This window comes from Biomphalaria glabrata, chromosome 12, assembly GCF_947242115.1.
Source record: "Biomphalaria glabrata chromosome 12, xgBioGlab47.1, whole genome shotgun sequence".
In the NCBI taxonomy this organism is placed as follows: Eukaryota; Metazoa; Mollusca; class Gastropoda; family Planorbidae; genus Biomphalaria; species Biomphalaria glabrata.
The window spans coordinates 3,295,418-3,312,467 of NC_074722.1; the positions used below are offsets into that span (position 1 = coordinate 3,295,418).

General features: G+C 39.7%; 2 protein-coding genes across 2 annotated transcripts; both read right to left on the reverse strand.

The window, feature by feature from the left end:
- Positions 1-3,071: 3,071 nt before the first annotated feature.
- Positions 3,072-4,019, reverse strand: LOC129922112 (uncharacterized). Its single transcript, XM_056006711.1, has one exon. It carries the CDS (start codon positions 3,654-3,656, stop codon positions 3,072-3,074), a length of 585 nt encoding a protein of 194 aa, XP_055862686.1. The 5' UTR covers positions 3,657-4,019.
- An 11,024-nt stretch (positions 4,020-15,043) lies between these two features.
- Positions 15,044-16,492, reverse strand: LOC129922113 (dynein heavy chain-like). Its single transcript, XM_056006714.1, has 2 exons — positions 16,482-16,492; positions 15,044-15,758 (listed from the first exon to the last, which is right to left on the reverse strand). The coding sequence occupies exons 1-2, from the start codon at positions 16,490-16,492 to the stop codon at positions 15,044-15,046; spliced, it is 726 nt and encodes a 241-aa protein (XP_055862689.1).
- Between the last annotated feature and the right edge of the window lie 558 nt (positions 16,493-17,050).

Here is a 17,050-nt window from a genome sequence, read left to right on the forward strand (position 1 = left end):
CCCAAAATTAAATGTGGTGTGATCTGAATGGATTTGAAACCGGAGGAGCTACCCGTCGCCTCAGCGTGGCCTTCCTAGTGGGTGGAAACTAGATAGGCTAAGTACGAGTAGCGAACCAGGCCCGGCCGGGCTTCCCTGGGTGAGCTTTTGTTTTTTTTCTCTCACTCGGGGTTGGGATGGAAAGAACGCCCGGAACCCAGTCCAAAAAGTCCGCCACGCCGTTCCACATGGGGGCCGTCAACAGTATCCCGTTAGCTGGAGTGGCGGTCCTCGCACGGAATAGTGGCGGTTACAGTATAGGAATATGAGACAAGCTCCCCGCAGTTAGCTCTGTTCTCGCCCACTTGTAGCGAGTGGGGCCCAGGAACGGGGACGGTGCGCTGTGTACACGGCACGGCCCGGTCCGGCCCAGTCAACCGATATGGCCGTCTACCGTTGGGAGCCCTCAGACAGGACAGGGGTGAAGAGCCCCATGTCCAGGCCTGGTGGTTGGCCTTTCTAACCATCAACGGGATAATGGCGCCTACGGCGCCGACGCCCTACTGGACTTCACTGAATGGATTTGAAATGGGGAAAAAAATGGTAGAGGATAGTTCCACAATCGAATGAATGAAGAGAGCGATATTTTGATACTGAAACCAAAGCAGAGAGGTCAAACACTTCAGCAATGAACGACTGCAAGGAACACCCACGCAAATGTACACCTGCGATGTGATTGTTTACCTGGGGAACTCTTGAATCTCGCTGTGAACTTGATCTAGTGAGTCGCTGTGAACTAGATCTAGTGAGTCACTGTGAACTAGATCTAGTGAGTCGCTGCGAACTAGATTCAGTGAGTTTGTAGCGTAGTTTGTCTATACTCAATAGGGCCAGATTTTTAACACTAAGTATTACCTAATAGCTAATTTATTCAGGACAAAACAAAATATAAACAGTAAATATAGCCATAAACAGGCAATAGAAAAAAAACTTAAAAAACAAAAAACAAAGCTTATCTAAGGGAAAGAATCGCTAATTACTGAAAATTACTGGTTTTACCTCCATTTCTGCTTTCTGGTATATAAAACAAAATTGATTAATTACTACTAAATGCTTAATTGATTGGTTAATTTTTGAAATTGATTTGTTGTATTGTCATCAACTATGAATAAGTATACGCAATTTCAACTTGCTCAGAGAATGGGAAGTGGGAGAAATAACGTGTCAAAACTTAATAAGGGGATGAAATCCATTTATACATCCACACCTCTCATTAAGTAGCATTTATTCCCTTAATTTCGATATTAAACAAAATAATTAACCACCAACAATTAATTAATTAATTAGTTAATTTTTTTTTTGGATCGATCCATGTCTTGTCAGGTTTTAATGAATAATTGTGTCAAGTTTTAACATGATCCGAGAATAGGAAATGGAAGAAAACAGATGTTCAAACATTTTACCAGACAGTTTTAATATAGTTTAATGTAGTGTATGTTTTATGTTCACTTTATCATGGCCCCCGAAAGGACAAACTGCTATTGTCTTTGTGCTGTCTGTCTGCCACTTTAGAGGTCAAAAACTAAGGCCGCTTATGAAAATACGCGACCAACGTACTAACGTTTCATCACCAATACTGTCAATTTTTTTTTTTTTTTTTTGAATTTTCAAGACTAAAAAAATAGTTTACTATATTATTTGAGCATAAAGTTGAAATTAAATATGCATTACTGTTCACATACTTATAAACCAATTTTTAGCGGCCCCCGAAATGAGAAAAGACGCTATTAGTTTTGTGTGAAATGTCTGTCCGTCACGTTTAGATCTCGTAAACTAGAAAAGAAAGTGAAAATTCGACATCATAATATTTTAGTCCATTCAAAGTTCTGATGCAACGGCTACTTTTTCTTTTATAAAATCGAAACATCTAATTTTTTAAATCACTTATGCAAGCAGTTTTTTTTTCATAAAAAATACACCACTTTTACAACTATTCACTATTAATAGTAACATACATGGGAGGCTCTTTAGCAGGGGAGATAGTAATTTACCATATTTTGAACATATTTATGTAAACGGTTTTAAACTTTTTGCATAAAAAATAAATATTTTTTTTTACATTTGTATTGCTACGCTATGTAAGTTCTGTCCTACTAACTACTACATTTACCAAAATTATTGTTAACTTTTTTTTAAAAGAAAAAAATCTATTTAGTATGCATTTAAGTTGGACAGAATTTAAAACAACAATTAATAAGTACGTTTTCATAATATCACATGAACTGCATTGCATTACACACGGAATATTGGTATTTAGTTCATATCAACAGCGTGAATACAGCGTCAACATTTAGTAGGACCGTAAGGATATATTATATACAGTAATATACACACACAAATATTGCAAACAATTTACGTCAACTTTGAAAAGGGAGTTAAGTGAAAGTGCACCAAGTAAGAAAATAATTTATTTCCCTTCCTTTTCAATTCGCCATACCAACACACACACACACACACAGGCATGCACCTGTCAAGACTTGATAGAAATCAGGTGATGCTGTTCAGTCCAGAACTTAACATCGACTCCTGGGGCCAGGAAGACCTTGTGCACACGTGACGTGAAGGTGTCTCTGCTCACTGACCCAAATGTCACAACTTGTCTAGAAGCTGACAAATACAACCAAAGTGGAATTTCCAATGTTTTCATGAAGAACTTTGGTGAGTGCATTCCTTCATCGGGTTCATTCATCCTTTACTTCACCCACCACTTCATTCATAACTTCATCCTTAACTTAGTATATAACTTCATTCATAACTTCATCCTTAACTTAGTATATAACTTCATTCATAACTTCATTCATAACTTCATCCTTAACTTAGTATATAACTTCATTCATAACTTCATCCTTAACTTAGTATATAACTTCATTCATAACTTCATCCTTAACTTAGTATATAACTTCATTCATAACTTCATCCTTAACGTCATCCTTAACTTAGTCCATAACTTAGGCCATAACTTCATTCATAACTTCATTCTTAACATCATTCATAACTTCTTTCATAACATCATTCATAACTTCATCCTTAACTTATTCCATAACTTCATTCATAACTTCATTCATAACTTCATCTATAACTTCATTCATAACTTCATCTATAACTTCATTCATAACTTCATCTTTAACTTCATTCATAACTTCATTCATAACTTCATTCATAACTTCATTCATAACTTCATCTTTAACTTCATTCATAACTTCATTCATAACTTCCTTCATAACTTCATCTTTTACTTCATCCACAACTTCATCTTTAACTTCATCCATAACTTCATCTTTAACTTCATTCATAACGTCATCCCTTACTTCACCCACCACTTCGTCCATAACTTCATTCATAACTTCATCTTTAACTTCATCCACAACTTCATCTTTAACTTCATTCATAACTTCATTCATAACTTCATTCATAACTTCATCCACAACTTCATCTTTAACTTCATTCATAACTTCATTCATAACTTCATTCATAACTTCATTCATAACTTCATTCATAACGTCATCCCTTACTTCACCCACCACTTCGTCCATAACTTCATCCATAACTTCATCTTTAACTTCATTCATAACGTCATCCCTTACTTCACCCACCACTTCGTCCATAACTTCATTCATAACTTCATTCAGATATTACGCCATTTTTTCTATCAATGCTATTAAATAAACAATGTCAGTTTCAAATTAAACAGACAGCACTGGGGTCTCACGACTGATATTTCAAACACACACACACACACAACAACACGGAAGACGATGAACTCATGACAGCGCATGACAGGAAGACTTACACACTGACACAGCAACAAGTGACTTACACACTGACACAGCAACAAGTGCTACCAACTCAAACCTATACAAACTAAATACACATCTTCACAGCATTTGAGCTTGTGCCAGAAATGAGAGATTACTATTTCTAAGAAAACATTGACGGCTGTCAGTGCTGTGTCACCCCACCCTCTCTCACAGTAAGATAATATAAACATCAACAAGACATTGCGGGAGACACTGTGTGAAACAACTAAACAGGGGGAAAAAAAGGGGGGGGGAGGGTAGCTTTATTTAAATAGTTAGCTCACGGGTAGGTGCATTGAGCGACTCTGGTCGGTAAAGACATTTGAAGCAATCTTATATGCTCCTCGAGTTACTTTGATAACCTTCACAAGTCTGTCAAAGGTGTGCTTGGAGCACCACAAGTCATCAGTCAGAAGTCAGCTAGAGCACCACAAGTCATCAGTCAGAAGTCTGCTGGAGCACCACAAGTCATCAGTCAGAGGTCTGCTAGAGCACCACAAGTCATCAGTCAGAGGTCAGCTAGAGCTCCACAAGTCATCAGTCAGAAGTCAGCTAGAGCACCACAAGTCATCAGTCAGAAATCTGCTGGAGCACCACAAGTCATCAGTCAGAAGTCTGCTGGAGCACCACAAGTCATCAGTCAGAAGTCAGCTAGAGCACCACAAGTCATCAGTCAGAAGTCTGCTAGAGCACCACAAGTCATCAGTCAGAAGTCAGCTAGAGCACCACAAGTCATCAGTCAGAAGTCTGCTGGAGCACCACAAGTCATCAGTCAGAAGTCTGCTAGAGCACCACAAGTCATCAGTCAGAAGTCAGCTAGAGCACCACAAGTCATCAGTCAGAAGTCTGCTAGAGCACCACAAGTCATCAGTCAGAAGTCTGCTGGAGCACCACAAGTCATCAGTCAGAAGTCAGCTAGAGTACCACAAGTCATCAGCCAGAAGTATAGTGGACCACCATAAGTTATCAGTGTTAAATGTTGTATGTTAAGTGTTAGATGCGTGTTCCTGCTGTCCCAAGCCAATACAGCAAGCTCAGATGGCGTGACTTTATTTCACAGCTTAAGTTCTATACGAGTGTCACTAGTACTATGATGTCAATAGAGTGCCTCTAGTACTATGCTGTCAATCATTGGTTTGGACGTGCTCGCTCTTACTAAAAATAGCTCAGGGATTTTAGGATATCTAAATATAGAATAAGTTGGCTCCATCTGGAGGTTTACTAGTGGACTCATCAGTGGCTAAAAAGTCTCTAAGGGACTCATTTGGACAAGAGTGGATGGAATCTTGCTGCTTTACATTTCCTGTTCATGACGATGCTGCATATTTCATACACGCTGGTAGCGCAATATTTCATATGCTGCATATTTCATACACGCTGGTAGCACAATATTTCATATGTTGCATATTTCATACACGCTGGTAGCACAATATTTCATATGCTGCATATTTCATATACGCTGGTAGAGCAATATTTCATATGCTGCATATTTCATACACGCTGGTAGCGTATACTTCGTATGCTGCATATTTCATACACGCTGGTAGCGCAATATTTCATATGCTGCTAATTTATTCACGCTGGTAGCACAATATTTCATATGCTGCACATTTCATACACGCTGGTAGCGCAATATTTCATACGTTGCATGTTTCATACACGCTGGTAGCGCAATTTTTCATACGCTCCCTGTTTCATACACGCTGGTAGCGCAATATTTCATACGCTACATGTTTCATACACGCAGGTAGCGCAATATTTCATACGCTACATGTTTCATACACGCTGGTAGCGCAATATTTCATACGCTACATGTTTCATACACGCTGGTAGCGCAATATTTCATATGCTACATATTTTATACACGCTAAAAACGCAATATTTCATATGCTGCATATTTCATACACGCTGGTAGCGCAATATTTCATACGCTGCATATTTCATACACGCTGGTAGCGCAACATTTCATATGCTACATATTTTGTACACGCTTAAAAAGCAATATTTCATATGCTACATATTTCATAAACGCTGATAAAGCAATATTTTATATGCTACATATTTCATATGCTGCATGTTTCATACACGCTAATAGCGCAATATTCCATATGCTGCATATTTCATACGCGCTAATAGCGCAATATTTCATATGCTGCATATTCCATACACGCTGATAGCACAATATTTCATATGCTGCATATGTCATACAGCTAATCGCGCTATATTTTTCATATGCTGCATATTTCATACAAGTTGAAAGCTGGGCCCATCAACCTACAAGAACGCCCAACAAAGGCCCAAAAGCTTTTTCAAACTTACAAACGCATTCAGCGGTCCTGTTGCGAACACAAGAATCGTATCTATCTGACTACCGACAAAATACTATTTTTGAACATTATAAGAAACATTGCTCCCAGCTTTTAGTGCATAAGTCAAAGTTAGAAAGGGGTGTGGTCTCAAGTACTGTGCTGAGATAGAAAGACGCTTTATGACTTCCTATATACAATTTATCTAGGTCACAAGGCTGAGCAGAATTGGCTATTTCTGCTACATTAAAAAAAAAAAAAAAACACTGGCATCTGGCCAAAGTGGTCATTGAAAGGGCTTAAGAAACACTACAAAATGGCTGAGATAATCCTGTAAACATTTTTTTTTCGTCGTAAAACTAATCGTTAATTTAGAAAATATAGGCAAGTGAGCTTACATTCAAGTGTTGCTAGGCTGCGTGGGTGAATACCGACAAGAGAGTCTGCACTTCACGTGTACTCTAGCCATGCGCCGCCCCTCTGCCCACACTCCTTGCACCCGTGCTCCGCCTCTGCTACTAAACTATTATTTGGGACTTCTCGAGGAACTCTTCAGCAATACTCCAAGGCCTAGCGTGTGTGAAACACTATACAAGTCGAATAGTGGTCAAAGATGTTTCAATTCTTACGATCAGCTGTCAGGCTTGTAAACACCAAAGTACACTGACCCAGTGACCTAACGCGGGGGAGGGGCGCATTCCTTCTTGAGCTCTTTTCTTCTCCCCCTCCCTCCCTTATATGTTGACCAGAGAGTTGACAACAGCACAACTTTAACGATAGCGGAGGTATGCGTTACTATGAAGGCCTCAGGGGGGACAATCTCTATATTTGTTGCATTAATCAGATTAGCTCGCTTACTTCACTCATCTCCCCTTCCCCCGAAAGTCAGCACTTAACGACTTCCTGTTATGATGCATGGCTAAAGGAATTAACCTGTTTGAAAAGGGAAACAAATCTTGCCAGTAGAAGGCGAACTGGAGAACAAGAATTGCCCCAACCCACTTCATATATTCCAAGAACCTGTACATCTAACTAAATATAGACCTAGTACTTACGAAAAAGGGGGTGGGGGGCAGTGAGTATGTTTACTAAGAATAAGATTCCTTACGCTGTGACGGAAAAGACATAGATCTATATATAGAATAACTTGTTATTTTAAATTTGGTAAGCTAATAATCTTTAACCATGTACAGGTTTTTTTTTCCTTTGATTTATCTTACAACTAAGCCACATATCTTTCTGATCCACTCTACAACTGAAACACATATCTGACTGATCCTTGCTACAACTAAGACACATATCTGACTGACCCATGCTACAACTAAGACACATATCTGACTGACCCATGCTACAACTAAGACACATATCTGACTGATCCATGTTACAACTAAGACACATATCTGACTGATCCATGCAACAACTAAGACACATATCTGACTAATCCATGCTACAACTAAGACACATATCTGACTGATCCATGCTACAACTATGACACATTTCTGACTGATCCATGCTACAACTAAGGCACATTTCTGACTGAGCATCCACATATAAACTATATATCAATGAAAATAGTTCTAATTGTAATCAGCGGCGTTGCAAGAGTAGGTCCTATCAGTCTGGTAAACTCGTGATGTCAGCCCCCCCCCCACTCCAACAAAAAAAGACTAACTGTTTCGTTGGTTTAATCCCTTTTTTATTTTTGAACTGTTAAACGATAAGCTAATTAACTACTTCTATAAATTAGTAATATATGAGTCGTTTCTATATTTAAAAAACAACCACCACCATCGCAAGAAATGATTACACCCAGGCTACAGTACACAACTTCGAAAACAAAATCAGACTGATGCCCTCCCTGGTCATGGCCACATTTTTATATGCTTGTGAGTCTTGGACGCTGACTGCAGAGCTAGAGAGGAGGCTCCTAGCAATGGAATTGAGATGCTACAGAAGGATACTAGGCATCACAATCAAAGACCGCATCACAAACCAAGAGATTAGAGACAGGGTTACTGCAGCGATCGGACCCCATGATGACCTGCTAACTATTGTAAAGAAACGAAAGCTTAAAATCTATGGCCATATTACAAGTTCCACGGGGCAAAGACCTTCCTTCAGGGAACAATACCAGGAAAAAAGAAGAAGAGGCAGACAGAGAAAGCGATGGGAGGACGGGCCTACCATTGATAGAGGTTTTAAACAAGGCAAAAGACAGGGAGGAATGGAGAAAGACGGTCGAAAAATCTTGCTTGGTGCCCCAACTGTCCAACAGACTAAGGCAGGGGTTCTCAACCTGTGGGTCGTGACCCCCTTGTGGGTCGATTGACGATTTGCCAGGGGTCACCAAAGACCATTGAAAAAACGGATAGTTATTGTCTATTCTTCTATTGCTGTGTGTATGTGCGGGGGGGGGGGGGGTCGCGGCTAAGTGGAGGATTGTAAAAAGGGGTCGCCGAGCATAAAAGGTTGAGAAGCGCTGGGTCACTAAGGGATGGGTAAAGGTAAAGGTAAAAAAAATGTTCAAATCCGTGTCTACTTAACCAGTTGCACTTTGTGAACGCAACGTTTTGGCAAGGGTTGGGAAAAACAATGTCCAGATTTTTTAGAAATTTCAACCAAAACTATTTGTAGCAACAACACTATATATTTAAACGTAAAAGACGCGAAATTGTATGGAATCTCGCTGCCATCATTTTTTTTTTTTTTTTTTTTTTTGCCCGCTTAGGAGAGGTTCGCACCCCTCGACCCTCTAGCGACGCCACTGTTGCTGTGTAATCTCTTGTGCAGAAGTGGCGATGGAATGGAACCGAGTGACTACACAAACTCAATAAGGCGAGGAAGTCGAGTGGCTGCAGACACCTGTCAGTAAAGTTGAAGCACTGAGTTCAGCCGAGAAAGGTCGTTAACGAAGGCCTCAGCACTGACCTGCGACGTCACAACCTGTGGGCTTGTGACGTAGCAACAAAAATTGTTCTAAACTGCCCACACCTGTCAGTAAAGTTGAAGCACTGAGTTCAACGTGACCGTTATAGAATGCCTCAACACTGACCTGCGACTTTGCAACCTGTGGGCAGTGAAGACCAATAGCTCGTCGCCATGTCACAGGTCTGCACGACGCGGCAAGGAGCTATTGGTCTCAACGGCCCACAGGGTGCGACGTCGCAGCTCAGTGTTGAGGCCTTCTATTACTAATGGTCTCGGTTCAGTGGAGACAAGCTACAGAGGACGGCATCACGGATATCATGCAGCATACGGCGCTGGACACAGGGCCAACAAAAAGGTTTAAAACAAGGCTTCTCAAGTTGTGAACAAAGAGTGTTTCATACAGTTTTCATCAGAATAAAAAAAGGTTGGGGGGGGGGGAGGAGCAGTTCCAACGTTATAACTTTTTCAAAAACGTGATTCTGAAATGATAGGCCTAACTATGAGCATAGACGCAGCAAGGAGGAGTCACGCATATTCAAATAAAATTCATTGCATCTTACACCATTCTTTTAACGAATGTCAATACAATACATCCTTAACAATGGTTAAAACCAAGCAAACAAATATATACACTATGGAATGGCGTTTCAATTGTATACTAACACAACTATTTACTGACCAATAGATATGCTGGTCATTTATATTTCTCTTATGAAATGTATTAGGTCGACCGATAGATATGTTGGTCATTTAGGTCATTTATATTTCCCTTATGACAGTTAAAGATTCACCGCTATATATTTTTTGGTCATTTTTTTTTTAAATACATATGAAAGGCTGACCACTAGATATATTGGGATATATTGGTCATTTATAATTGTATCTTTCTTACTAAAAATTGAGGATTAGCTAATAGATATGTTTGATTCAGAATATACGCGAAAAACAGGGGCGCGGTGGCTGAGTGGTTAAGCGCTAGGCCTCATGGAGTCCTGGGTTCGAATCTTATTTCAAAGAAACAGATGACCTTAACATCATCTGTCCAATAGATCGCAAGGTCTGAGAGGGGAACTTTACTTCTGTATATGAAAGACAGACCACTATATATGTTGGAAAGACTGACCATAATTCTATATGCTTACAAGTATACAAGTAATCCGCCCGTACTTCTGTGTTAAATTTAAACAGTCTGGGCATTGGATTCCTACCCAAAGAAACAAACACACAAAGTCTAAAAGTGCTTACCCCAGTAAGAAATGTAACATTATATCCACGTCCAGTTACCCCAGTAAGAAATGTAACATTATATTCATGTCCAGTTAGTGAAGTTGGGAGTGAGATTTTCACTTAGTTCATGTCTTCAACAAACACCTTTTCAATGTCTGTTCGGAAATCGGAAATGGATGAAAAACTGACCAGACTTCTCAATCTCTGACCAAAACGTTTCCAATGACCACTTGGTTGTACGGAGCTATCGCCAGCGGACCACGGTACAGCCACACATCAACACGTAGATATAAGTTGAGTACTTAGCCCGCACCTGAGCCAAGGGAGAGCACTCCCACACGACTGCGCATGTCACAATGTCCTGCACGAGAGTCAAGTTCAGTACAAAGATAGTAGCGATTTATTTGTTGACTTACTACAAAAAATGAAATAAACAAGCCCGAAACAAAGAAATCCAAAAAAGAATTGAACCAATTTCATTAACTAATCTGCATGCCTTCGACCAATTTTTTTTCCTCAACAAGCGCAGTAATCCGCGACACAAGGGGAAGACAAACAACATTCCCCGATTCCTGCTGATTAAAAAAGAGAGTAGCTTCCCCCTAGCACCACACCTCTGTTATTTGGGTTGAAGTGTACTTTAGTTTTAAATTGAGCTGGCCAGGAGAGACGATGAAGAGGAGGCAGGTACACATGCAGGAGTAGGGGGGGGGGGGGGAGATTATAACATAAGGGCCGAGGATGAGAGGTCAAGTTAAATTCTTTTTATAAAATTACAAAAACAAAATGTTTTTCTTTGATGAACATTTCAAAATTGTGAGACTATCCAATACCTAAAAAAAAATGATTTCAGTAATGTTATCTTATCTTATATAATATAGACGTTACTTCAATAACGTGGCAAACTGTACAGGCAGGGGGAGAGAAAAGAAAAAAAAAGCAAGAAAGAGAGAGAGAAAAAAAGAGAGAAAAAAAAAACAAAGAGAGAGCTATGAAAAATAAATAAGGAGAGAGAGAGGGAGAGAGAGAAAGAGAGAATAAGAAAGAGAAAGTAAAAAAAAAAAAAAACAAGAAAATGAAAATTTGGGAGAGAAAACTGGCAAAAATTCTGAAAAAAAAATTTGAGAAAAAAAAAAATCGTAATTCTTGATAGAAAATCAACCACGAACGAATTATCAATGACTACAAATTTGCATTTAAAACTAGAGAAACTGGTACTTATTGTATCCCCTTATAACCAGAACTGACAAGAATCACGTTGTGTAATCAGAGACCAAGTCAAAGCTCTGACCCGCCAGCAGGACATCCACATCTCCAAATATACATACAGGAAGTTTACAACGGGCAGTATGAGTAGAGCCATCTCATTGTCTCGATCAGCAACAGAGTTTGTTTTCAATGTAGGCCTGCAGTTAAAAACAACATGGCCGAAATGGGGGGGGGGGGGAGATAGGCAATGTTCAATGTCACTAGATAAGTCTAAGGCAGTGGTTCTCAACCCGTGGGTCGCGACCCCCTTGGGGGTCGATTGACGATTTGCCAGGGTTCGCCTAAGACCCATGGAAAATATGGATTGTTATTGTTGCTATTCTTCTATTGCTGTATGTGTGTGTAATGGGGGGAGGGGGGGTCGCGGCAGAGTGGGATATTGTAAAAAGGGGGTCGCCGAGCTTAAAAGGTTGAGAACCGCTGGTCTAAGGTATTGACGCAGACCCACACAGAGGGTACGTCGAAACAAAAAAAAAACAACTAAAGATTGCAAAAAAAAAAAAAACCCACAAAAAGACTACGCCCAAAGCAAAGAAGATGCGTTCAAGGTCTAGTCTATGTGTACACTTGACTAATCCCCTGTATCTCCAGCCTGGGGCTGACCACGCCTATCATCGAGCTGGACAACACTAACAACCGAAGCCAAAACCCACCAGCAGGGGAGCAGCTTTAAGGCTCACGCAGTGGGCACACGTCCAGGCAAGGGCTCAACTGTAACAAACTGAAGGTTGAACCCTATTTTTGATTAGCCCACACTGCAGCACTTGACTTGCGACGTCAAAAGACAAAATTTGCTTTGTCGTTGCCCTTTACCCTTGACGCGTTTACAAACTGTCGTCATTACGTATTTCGGAGTTCGATGACCTATTAACCTTTGACCTTTCCAACTAGATCTAGTATCCCCAGCAATGAAACCACGTGATTCTATGACTCTTACTTCAGTAAATAATTGGGCTGCATCAAGAAGTTTTCAAATCGACAGTCAAACCAAGCAAACTTTGGAGAACTGTTCAATTAGTGAAACTCTGGTGTGGGATGTGTGGCGGACTGGCACGAATCTCCGGACTACCTATCAAGGAGGCTCGAGATCGAACCCCTACTCGATCTGAGCTTTGTTTGCTGAGCACCTAAAGGCAGCACTGAAACCTTCTCCCAGATACCTCCTCCCCCACATGTCCCCCACACCAAAGAGATTGGATGATAGCGCAGTGCCTTAGTATGAATATTTTTTTAAACAATGCATGTTGTTCTCCACCAAATGTTTGTTTAACAAAAATCAAATAAGAAAATAATGTATGGACACATGAAACTTTATCCATATACCGTTACCATGAAGAGGGATTTCTCCAACCGGTTGTATCCGGTATTTCGATCCTAATTCTAGTTTTGTATATGTGCACTTTTCCCATTATTCTTTAAATTGAGAAATCTGTAAGATGTTTTAACAAGTAACCCAGACGAGGAATTTAAACCAAGCTCTCTACACCATTCCATCTAAATAATGGCGTCAGAAGGGGAAAAAAATACTTTCTACTTATAAAAAAAAAAGTACCCCTTTCAGACCTTGCGATTTATGGGGCAGATACTTATGTTTCTGTGGCCCGCGGTTAACGAGGGTGTCATGTAGACTAACCGCCCTTAATTCTATTTTAAAGAAGATAAAAGCAAAAGTTTTGGTATGTTTGTAAAAGGTTTCAATCACAATCTTTCTAAGCGTTGAACTAACAGGGTGGAACTTAAGCACTTCTGAAAAGAGAGCGGAGAGTTTAAAAGTAAAGCTGAAATGTAGTTTCTTATCTTATCTTAAATAATACAGACGTTACTTCAAAAAAGAAGATGATTACGTCCTACGCGTCATGCATTCAGTCATGCATATTAACCAATGACCCAAATTCTGCCAAGTTACTGGTTTTTCTGGCTAGCTCAGGCAACCCATTCCAGGCTCTAATAGCACTAGGGAAGAAGGAGTATTTGTACAAATTTGTCCTAGCATATGGGACGAGGAATGTTTCACATTTATCCACTACACTTTTCAAACTGCAATCAATGTGGTACCACAGCGGCCCACAAGATTGTGGTCCAATAAACATCCACCCCTTCGCAAGCCTGCATCTAACATAACAAGGCAAGCCCCAACCTGGAACCCCCCAAGGATAAGAGGAAGAGGGGACGACCCAGGAATACATGGCGCCGCGATCTGGAAGCAGATGCCAAGCAGATGGACACGACGTGGGGACAGTTAGAGAGACTCGCCCAGAACCGAGATGCCTGGAGGAAGCTGGTTGGTACCCTATGCCCCAGAAGGGACCACAGGCAGAGATGAGATTAAACATCAAAAACTGCAATGTGGTACATCAGTGGCCCCCGTGAATTTCCACAACATTAAACAATTATGGCGAATTAGGAAAATGTTGCATTCCTAACTGTATTTTACCAAATGTTCCCATTCGTATTATTGAACAGATGCCACTACAATACAGGGCATTCCATGAAGGTTAAAAAATGTCTATGTTTTTTTAAATATTTTTTTAAATATTTTTTTTCTATACAAACAATAACGCTTTTCTACTTTATCTATTAAGTATACTGATGAAATAGTTAGCAGGAATGTTTTAAAAGCATCGACCCACCTGATAAATGATCGATATTTAAAGAATTTATCAGCATAAACTTCCGGTCCGGAAACACCAGGTCGCCTGACCTACTAGCATGTAGGTCAAATAAGGAACCTGGCAGACGTCAGTGGTAACAGATGGCAATGTTAGCACTTCCGAATCGTCGTCACTCACGCCCAGTGACAATGTTGACACTCTCCCAGCAGACGACGGTTAACATAAAAAAATTGGATTGGAAAGGGAAACAATTCAAAATGTGAACGCAGACTTTATTTAAGACAAAGACTGTCTTGGAAGAAACTAAAGAACGTCCTTTTCTGTTTAATGGAGGGGTGGGGGGCGGGTTGGCGGAGTAGAACAAAAGAAAAAGTCGGAGGATAATAGAATAATAAGGAGGATTTAATGAGGGGGATAGCAAAAGGAATTCCAATTTAAGAAAGAGTTAAAAGAAACGTGGAAGAATACAAAAAGACAAACAAGAAACTTCTTCACAGAATGTAAAGTGAGAGAGCACTTTGAGGTAGTGAAACAAAAAGTGTAATGGAAGGGCGCTTTGAATTTGTGAAAGAAATTATTTTCAAGGGGCGCTTTTAGTTAGTGAAAGAAAGTTTATTTGAGGTGAGTCTTAAGTTGGTGAAAGTGTGTAGCAGGGGCGCCTTGAGTTAGTGAAAGAAAGTGTATTGGAAGGACGCTCTGAGTAAATGATAAGTGATGATGTGTAGGATGTGATTAGTGATGATGTGTAGGATGTGATAAGTGATGATGTATAGGGTGTGATAAGTGATGATGTGTAGGATGTGATAAGTAATGATGTGAAATATGTGATAAGTGATGATGTGTAGGATGTGATAAGTGATGATGTTTAGTGTGTGATAAGTGATGATGTGTAGGGGTGTGATAAGTGATGATGTGTAGGGGTGTGATAAGTGATGATGTGTAGGGTGTGATAAGTGATGATTTGTAGGGTGTGATAAGTGATGATGTGTAGGGTGTGATAAGTGATGATGTGTAGGATGTGATAAGTGATGTTTTGTAGGATGTGATAAGTGATGTTTTGTAGAATGAGATAAGTGATGATTTGTAGGATGAGATAAGTGATGATTTGTAGGATGAGATAAGTGATGATATGTAGGATGAGATAAGTGATGATTTGTAGGATGAGATCAGTGATGATTTGTAGGATGAGATCAGTGATGATTTGTAGGATGAGATCAGTGATGATTTGTAGGATGAGATAAGTGATGATTTGTAGGATGAGATAAGTGATGATTTGTAGGATGAGATCAGTGATGATTTGTAGGATGAGATCATTGATGATTTGTAGGGTGTGATAAGTGATGAAGTGTAGGATGTGATAAGTGATGATGTGTAGGATGAGATAAGTGATGATGAGTAGGGTGTGATAAGTGATGATGTGTAGGATGTGATAAGTGATGATGAGTAGGGTGTGATAAGTGATGATGTGTAGGATGTGATAAGTGATGATGTGTAGGATGTGATAAGTGATGATGTGTAGGATGAGATAAGTGATGATGAGTAGGGTGTGATAAGTGATGATGTGTAGGATGTGATAAGTGCTGATTTGTAGGGTGTGATAAGTTATGATTTGTAGGATGAGATAAGTGCTGATTTGTAGGGTGTGATAAGTGATGATTTGTAGGATGATATAAGTGATGATTTGTAGGGTGTGATAAGTGATGATTTGTAGGATGAGATAAGTGATGAAGTGCAGGGTATGACATTATGGTTGTTAACAAACGATGTGCTTGGTATACGACTCAAACAAAACTATAAGGAGTGACCAATCGATAACACTTTCTACTAATCCGCAAGTTTGTACACAGAAAGACTCAAATGTATGTTTTTAATTTTATCTTTTATTACTATACGTTCCCCTTGCGACCTATAGGGCAGATGATGTTGACTTCATCTGTTTCTTTGACCAACTAGCAGGTTGTCATCTGGCCAGCACAACGACCAACCCATTTTGTTACTATGCCTATAAAGATAATAATCTGTAACCCCCCCCCCACCACCACCTCTCGAGTATCCATTACTTAATTTCCTCCGACCATCGCTCTGCCTAGAGTTTATTTTGAGCAGTAAATAAACAAAGTGTGGCCAGGAATAGACTCAGTGCACGGATATAGAACGTCGAGAACTGTTGACCGTTGTGATAGCGGGTGTTATCAAGACTGCGTCTGTGTGTGTGCGTGTGTGTGTGTGCATGTCGTAAATGGTTTTATTTATGAAAGTTTTCAATCAGAATACACACACACACAGAGAATATCAAGGGATACATTGACGACATTTCGGGCTATATTTGTAGCAAAAGCAAGAAATACAATTTTAAAAAAATACTTTAAAAAAAAAAAAGATAATAACCTCCATTATAGAGCTAATAGAGCGATTGTTTTTCGCTTAATAACGAATAAATGTTGGAATGTTAGACTAAAAAAAAAATGGAAAAATGAAACATTTTTTACCCCGCCTCATTCCCCCTGAGAAAGAATCCTGGCTAGGCGAATGTATTGATCTACTACACTTTATAATATCCCAATGATAGGCCTATAGATCTAGACATTTCCCCCTGAGAAAGAATCCTGGCTAGGCGAATGTATTGATCTACTACACTTTATAATATCCCAATGATAGGCCTATAGATCTAGACATTTCCCCCCTGAGAAAGAATCCTGGCTAGGCGAATGTATTGATCTACTACACTTTATAATATCCCAATGATAGGCCTATAGATCTAGACATTTCCCCCCTGAGAAAGAATCCTGGCTAGGCGAATGTATTGATCTACTACACTTTATAATATCCCAATGATAGGCCTATAGCTCTAGACATTTCCCCCTGAGAAAGA